At 47.5% G+C, this 8159-nt stretch overlaps 1 protein-coding gene across 1 annotated transcript; it reads right to left on the bottom strand.

Annotated features, from left to right (window-relative positions):
• Positions 1–1811: 1811 nt before the first annotated feature.
• LOC127293969 (shewanella-like protein phosphatase 2) lies at positions 1812–3260 on the bottom strand. Its single transcript, XM_051323701.1, has one exon. It carries the CDS (start codon positions 3220–3222, stop codon positions 1978–1980), a length of 1245 nt encoding a protein of 414 aa, XP_051179661.1. The 5' UTR covers positions 3223–3260; the 3' UTR covers positions 1812–1977.
• Between the last annotated feature and the right edge of the window lie 4899 nt (positions 3261–8159).

Genomic DNA, 8159 nt, shown 5'->3' on the forward strand with positions numbered 1-8159 from the left:
CCTGCTTTATTTCTCCAGTTCATCTGCGATCATGGCATGTTGCGCTGAAGTTGGAGTTGGCAGCATGCAAGGTACTGATGAGAATTGGGACCAACCTCGGAGGTGGTCATCCTGGTCACGCCGTGTGCAAATTTTGAAGTGTGTGGTGCTATATGTAATAGCCTGTTCCACGACAATCTGTTTTGTGGACATCTTGTTCATGTGTTCCTCCAGTTTTCTGCTAATTAATTACTTCTTATCTTCTGTTTACTTTACTGACAGCATTTCTCTAAATCCAGAAAACAGACGGGATTATAGAGTTAATGTGATGCATAAATGAATACTTATTTCCACAAGGAAAAGAAAAAGTTCAAATCATTTCAAAAAAACACAGAGAAAAAATTTAGACCAAGTCCACCATGATCACCATCAATCCATCATTCATTCAGCCTTTGCGCCACAGATATTAAGGAAGTGCACAAAACAATGTGCAAGTACAAGCCAACAAGCAAGTGGATAGAGCACATGTCCATATCAACAAGAACTGCCTTGCGGGACAGGGAGGTGTAAGCATCAGAATGGGTTAAGCACACGAGAAAATTGCCAGAAGAAACGTGGAAAATAGAAGGCAAGAGGTGTCTGAACATAAGACTGATTCAACAAACCAACGCTAGGAGAAAACTTGTGGAAAAACTGTGAGCCTACATATGCAAACCAAACTGGAAATCCCTTTTGCCTGTCAACTTCCTGTTCGATTACATGGCATACTAGTCCAGTCGCCCCTTTCCTTGTCATCACTAGGGGACAGATCTCTGATTAGACAAACATGAAATCAAGCCCACGATCGAATTAGTAGGATATGCATGTGATACACAGCCTGCCAACCTAACATACACTACGCATGCACACCAATAATATTCAAATTTGGGGATGACAGACACTTAATTGTATGTTAGCATGGCCTCGTATCTGGTTGTAGAAAATACAGTGCCTGACTAGGACGGGCAGTATTGTTGCACACCAGACAGCATTGCTGGAGCCTGGGGTGATGCTGGACAATAAAAAGAATGAATAGGCATGTATCATGCGTGCTGATTAAGAATCTAGTTAGCAAAAAAGTTAGGTTACACTTTTGAAGATAGGAAAATAGTATTGTGCATGATACACTGGATTCAACCTCCGTGAACTTCTTTACGTGCAGATTAGCAGTTCCCCACTGATTTTTCTTCAGGTAGAAAAGTTCCACTTGCCGGGAGTCTTGACTAGCCGAGACAGGGGAGGACAAATTCCCCTCACACTTGCCCAACAACTTGTGTTTTGATCTCTTACTCTTGCCGGCCATATGACAGTACTCTTTGATGTTCTGTTAGTAGCATCATCAACCAAACAAGTGTACAGTATGCCCAAAAGGAAAAATGCCCCCAGTGTTGGAAGGAGAGAAAAAGGTTAGACAAATCGTTGAATGCTTGAGCTTAATGAGACACCAGTTCAGGATTTGTAACAGTAAGTTGAGCCAAGCCACATCCACAACATAAGCTTCATTGTAAACATAGCTGCTTTGTGAAATTCTTCATATTTTCCACAGGGTCAGTGATTGAGCTGAGCAACAGAAGTTACAAATCATGATGGTTTTGGACACATCACTATTGACAGCACGGTTATAATCCCACATAGATACTATCAGATCATAATTGTCAACATCCACAGCAGCATGGAGAGTATTGACAGCACGCAATTAAATATACTAAGAACCCCAATTCAGCCATTGGCCAATAATTGTATAGGTCAGCAATCTGCAACCTGATCAGCACGCCATCGTGAATTAGGGCAACTGATAAATCAAGGTTGTTTCATTTCATCCTCGGATAACCATTACTGAATCAACCAATATTTCCTTCAACACCATGCGTCCCATCTCTAGCCAGAGCTACCCCTAGTTGGGCATGGCAATCCAATTGGATTGGCACTTACCAAAATAATTGATATACTACCTCTAAATTAAGCCTTAGCTTCTACGCCTTTCAACCCATGGCTCTCCCTGACCAACAATGCAAGTCCATCCTTTACCTCCCCTTTCTTCTCCAGTGCCGCGGCAGCCTTCTGCTTCCTGTACTTCCAGGCCTCAGCTGGATCTGTTGTGATCACCCTCACCTGTGATCCAGCGCCATTGATTTCAAGCACCTCGGGCAGCCCATTGCCACATCCCTTGGACAAACCAACATCGACCCTGACTGCCTGTGCCCCGCAAACCGCGGTGATCCCCTCGCTCTGTATGGTGTGCCCCATCACCATCCGCTTTGCCCCAGGGATCATCCCGAGAACGCCCTTAAGCCTCTCGCAGTCACAGTTGAAGCCTTCGGAGAACCTCCTGAGCCAGACCACCGCATCTCGGCCGCACACATACTCTGGCGCCCTGGCATTGTCACCTTGCTGACCCCGGATCCAGTCGCTGACCTCGGCATTGATCCGCTCCAGGCCATACTCGACATTGGCCTCGAGGAGGCCGCCGTGGACGAACACCGAGTCGCCGACGACGAGGACGGTGGGGAGGTCGGCCAGGAACCTCCGCGCGATGGGGCCGTTGGGGCGGAGCGCGGCGACGCGGGAGCGGATGCCGTCCCAAAACTCCCGCCTGATGCCAGGGTAGGCCTTGGGGACGCCGAGGAAGGGGTTCTTGGGCGGCTCGAGGTCGCCGCAGCGGCGCTTGATGGCGAGGCCCGCGCGGTACCAGCCGGCCCAGGACGAGAACTCCTGCAGGCCCTGCGGCGTGACGAAGCGGAAGTCGCCGCACACGTTCATGACCTCGTGGTTGCCGAGGATCGGGAGGAACGCGCCGCCCTGCGCGGCGGCGGAGATGCTGAGGCGGCGGAGGAAGTAGAGGAGGCGGAGCTCGTCGCCGCCTCGATCCAGGATGTCGCCGAGCTGGACGGCGAGCGTGGGGCCGGCGGACCAGGAGGTTGAGGTGGGGCTGGTGCCGGGGCTGTTGGCGGAGGGCAAGAGGCCGGCGAGGCGGAGGGCGGCGAGCGACTTGGGGAGGTCACCGTGGAGGTCGCCGATGGCGACGAGGCGGGAGGGGGCGGGGAGGAAGGTGGCGGCGGGAGTGGGGGTGGCGGGCAGAGGAGGAGGTGGGTTGGTGGGGAAGAAGATGCCGGAGACGGCGAAGTCGACGAATGCGTCGGCGAAGGCGGAGACGGCGGCGGGGAGGCCGCCGCAATTAGGGATGTCAGGGGACGCGGAAGGCATCTTGGGCTCCTGTTTGGGCGTGGGCTGCGAGGAAGGAAGATACCCAGATGCGTTGGGGCCGACGGCCGGTCTTATACGTGTTTCTCTCGGAAAGCTTGGACATGATTGGCAGTCAACCAACGTGCAAATACTCTTTTTCTTCTCAAAATCACACAAATAATCATTCTTCAAAAAAAGAAAAATTTAGGTTGCATCTTTGTCAGATACCATTATAAATAATTTTGTGACACATTTGTCAAAACACACCGCAGGCTACAAATAAAAAGTTTGTCACGGTTGTATTCAAAACTGGTCATAGCATGGTCATCATAGGCAAAAGTGCCAAATTTTCCCTTTTTTCCATGCGGTGTCTTCCATTAAACGTGTCACACAATTGTAATGGTATGAGAGGTTTCCGCCGTAGCTGAAGTGACATGGCGGCGCTCAGTGGCGGAGCTTGAAAAAATTTCATGGGTGGGCCAGGCCAAAAGAAAATGCAAAAAAAATCCTCTCATTGGCCTTTTCCATGGCTATTGGTTGCTGAAATTTGCAAAACTAAAGAACAAAATCACAATAGATGATAAAACATTTATAACCATAAATTTGGGAAATAAAGATAACTACATGGGCAGGGTAATTGGAGACGAGAAGTGGATCGATTCAGTCGGAGCTGTACATAAGACGCAGCGTCGTACGTTACTACCTGCTCCTAGCACTCTTGCCAGAATCGTGCGTTGCTACCATGCCCTACGAACTACGAAGGCTCTGGCTTCCGGCGGCAGCACGACGTTCTTGTGCATCTTAATCTCCAGCGTTTCCCTCGATTTCTACCTCATTTTGTGTCCAGGTTGCAAAACCTAGCAAGGCCTTCCCAGAGCTATGAATTTTGTCTAGAGAATCCATAGGAACGAGTTACTGGAAGGAGCATACAGAGATGGACGGTGCCTGATGTTGGACTGGGCGTCTGATGCATATGGGTTAATCATTTTTGGGCAAAAAAGTTGGGCGGGCCATGGCCGAGTTTTACCCCAACGAAGCTCCGCCAGTGGCGGCGCTAAGCCCATTGGCCGCTACTTAGTCTTGTAGGGATTCGTTGCATAGAAAACAAAAAAATTCCTACCGCGAGAACGCAATCCAAGCCAAGATGCAATCTACAAGACGGGGGCAACGAGAGGATGATCGAGACTCACCCTTGAAGATTTCAAAAGCCTACAAGATGAGGCTCTTGTTGCTGCGGTAGACGATCACTTGCCGCTTGCAAAAGCGCGTAGAAGATCTTGACGGTGCCACAATCGGGCAGCACCTCCGTACTCTTTTAGCTTTCCTCATTATTCAGAAAAACACTTCAACATCATTAACTTCTAGGTTTGTTGGTCAAATACCAATAACCTTGAGGTTCTTACTTTGAAGTTGATCATCATATGACAAGTGTTCCAGATTTCACTATTAGTAACTTTGTAATATGATGAACAATTTCACTCATAATTTTATCCATCATATCATGACGACTTTCCGAGACCATGTCTGTACATGCTAGGCTCGTAAAGTTTTAACCTTAGTATTCGCATGTGCAAATCTGGCTTGCACCCATTGTATGCACACGTAGAATCTATCACACCCGATCATCATGTGATGCTTCAAAACGACGAGTCTTAGCAACGGTGCATACTAAGGACGATTACTTCATGAATATGTGAATATCGTTAGTGCCCCAATAGTTGGAGGATTGTGACGCCTGGCGTCTTCAACCTTCATACATTCCCATAAAACTTATGAGTTTATGTAGTCTCACCAAATTATATTCTATCATCTTGCAATAAGGTCTTAGTGACGAGGGAACACCTCGGCAATGCCTACGTATTGTAGACTTGGGTTTCGGGAGAGAGCGACGATGGAGATTCCGGGAACGAGATTAGGCACACGACGTACCCAGCTTCGGATCCCCTCGGTGGAGGATCTCTACGTGCTGCTAGCAATCCAGTATAAGATCATAAATATGTTTACAGGGTGTCGCCATAGGCAGAGCTATACTGTCTATCTTCTGTCTATCTGTTGGCCTCCTTATTTCGGGTGTCCTGGCTAGCTTTATATATGCAACCAACCTAGGGTTTTACAAGAGTCCTAGTCGACTACTTCTTCGGGTTGCCTTGTTGGGCCTTCTCCATATTGGGTCTTCTCCATATTGGGCCGAGCTAGGTATACTAATAATGGGTACCCGAAGGGTATGCCCATGTCAGTAGCCCCCGAGTTTATAGGGAAGTCGAAGACTTGCGTAGAAACTCCAAGCATAACCATCTCCGGAGTCAAAGAAAATACAAGGCGAGGTCCATGTCGTAGATCATGTGTAGCGTAGATGATGTCGACGATTCTTGAAATTATCGGGTGTGCGGCAGCGCTCCCGATGGGAGTAGCCCCCGAGTCTATGGGCAAGTGCTTGCACTTGGGCATAGACTCAAGTTGCACTACTCAATAAAGAACTTAACTATATTTCTGGAGGATTTGATGAAATCCATGTGCTCCCGATGGGAGTAGGCTCCACTCGAGTCGTAGAATCGAGTTGAGTCTACAAACCTTGATTGTCATAGATGATGTCGAAGTTATTTTTCTATCGGGTGCGCGACCAGCGCTCCCGATGGGAGTAGCCCCCGAGGCTACAGCCAAGTGTTTGCACTTGGGTGTAGGCTCAACTTGCTTGTAATTGACTCCACAATTTTTCCTCTTTCTTATCGGGAGGGTGAACAATACTCTCGATAAGAGTAGCCCCCGAGCCTATGAGCAAGTGCTTGCACTTGGGCATAGACTCAAGTTGTACTACTCGATAAACAACTTGGCGCAGCCCCTTCTTTTTATCGACTCCAGGCCGTTGCTATTTTTATTTGACATCCATATCTATATTGTACAGGGATAATGGTAATTGGGGCTAGTTCATCTGACGGATCAGGTACTAGTTAACTGCTCTAGTGGCAATCCGCAAAAACCTACTTCAAGATCACGTCCCTAGACATGATCTCGGGATACTGGTGCTAACTCGACAGGTGCCGCTTAAGGTCTTACCATTCTGTCGAGTTCCAGTCATGTTTATCGGGTACCTAACGCGTCCGTTAGGATTTTTCTTCGTATCTGTTGATACGGAAAAAAAAGTAGCAAACCGACGTCAGAGACGGCGCCACGCCACGCAGAACGGATCTGGGGTCTTACCTTCGCAAAGTTTTGCGGCATTCAGAGATTGATCGCAACTTTGGCGCTCTGAGAATATTTTGTCAAGTGCTTTGTTCGGCTGATGCAATGACCCATTTTGCGGGCTCTTCTATTTTTCTCTCGGGCTTGATGAGACAGCCGAATATATTGGGTTCTTCTATATTGTCGTCAGGCACATCGCCGATGCTCTTGCTCAGAACAAATGACGAATCAATGGACCCGAAGATTTGTCCATCCTCTCTTTTTTTTCTCCTTTTTTTCTCCTTGATGATAATTTCGTCGAGTTCCTCCCTCAGGAAAATTTCTTCGGGTCCTCCTTGAGGACAATTCTTCGGGTCCTTTTTGAGGATAATTCTTCGGGACCTCCTTGAATAAAATTTCGTCGGGTTCTCTCAAGATTTCGTCGGGTTCCTCCCTGAAGAAGATTTTGTCGGGTGCTCTTTTATATACTTTGAATTTTACTTTCTCCTGCACAAATAAACAAACTTTTTCTATCTTTTCCTTGACTCTCTTTTTCGCATGCAGTGTCAGATGCTCGGATTCGATGATATGTAAAGCGAAGCAGCTTGGCGTGGCGATGAAGTTGGCTGTTGTTGATGACGAAATTAGAGTAGACGGATCACCAAATCCGATCTGGCCGCCGATGTAGACGAACTTGATGATGATGTAGATGGATCCCGCCCAGATGACAAAATCCAGTCGCCGCTTATCCCCACGGTCGGCGCCAATTGACGAGGGAACACCTCGGCAATGCCTACGTATTGTAGACTTGGGTTTCGGGAGAGAGCGACGATGGAGATTCCGGGAACGAGATTAGGCACACGATATACCCAGTGATACGCGTACAGCACGCGACCGTTGGGAACCCCAAGAGGAAGGTGTGATGCGTACAGCGGCAAGTTTTCCCTCAGTATGAAACCAAGGTTTAATCGAACCAGTAGGAGCCAAGAAGCACGTTGAAGGTTGATGGCGGCGAGATGTAGTGCGGCGCAACACCAGGGATTCCGGCGCCAACGTGGAACCTGCACAACACAAACCAAGTACTTTTCCCCAACGAAACAGTGAGGTTGTCAATCTCACCGGCTTGCTGTAACAAAGGATTAGATGTATAGTGTGGATGATGATTGTTTGCAGAGAACAGTAGAACAATTGCAGTAGATTGTATTTCAGATGAAAGAATAGGACCGGGGTCCACAGTTCACTAGAGGTGTCTCTCCCATAAGATAAATAGCATGTTGGGTGAACAAATTACAGTTGGGCAATTGACAAATAGAGAGGGCATGACCATGCACATACATATTATGATGAGTATAGTGAGATTTAATTGGGCATTACGACAAAGTACATAGACCGCTATCCAGCATGCATCTATGCCTAAAAAGTCCACCTTCAGGTTATCATCCGAACCCCTTCCAGTATTAAGTTGCTAACAACAGACAATTGCATTAAGTATTGCGCGTAATGTAATCAATAACTACATCCTCGGACATAGCATCAATGTTTTATCCCTAGTGGCAACAGCACATCCATAACCTTAGGGGTTCTTGTCACTCCCCCAGATTCACGGAGACATGAACCCACTATCGAGCATAAATACTCCCTCTTGGAGTTACAAGCATCAACTTGGCCAGAGCATCTACTAGTAACGGAGAGCATGTAAGATCATAAACAACACATAGGTATAAATTGATAATCAACATAACATGGTATTCTCTATTCATCGGATCCCAACAAACACAACATATAGCATTACAGATAGA

Source organism: Lolium perenne, chromosome 4 (genome assembly GCF_019359855.2).
Source record: "Lolium perenne isolate Kyuss_39 chromosome 4, Kyuss_2.0, whole genome shotgun sequence".
NCBI classification, from domain to species: domain Eukaryota; kingdom Viridiplantae; phylum Streptophyta; class Magnoliopsida; order Poales; family Poaceae; genus Lolium; species Lolium perenne.

What these genes read in the sequence shown, in the direction of transcription:
- LOC127293969 (XM_051323701.1), bottom strand. Translation starts at nt 3,222, where the DNA reads ATGCCTTCCGCGTCCCCTGACATCCCTAATTGCGGCGGCCTCCCCGCC.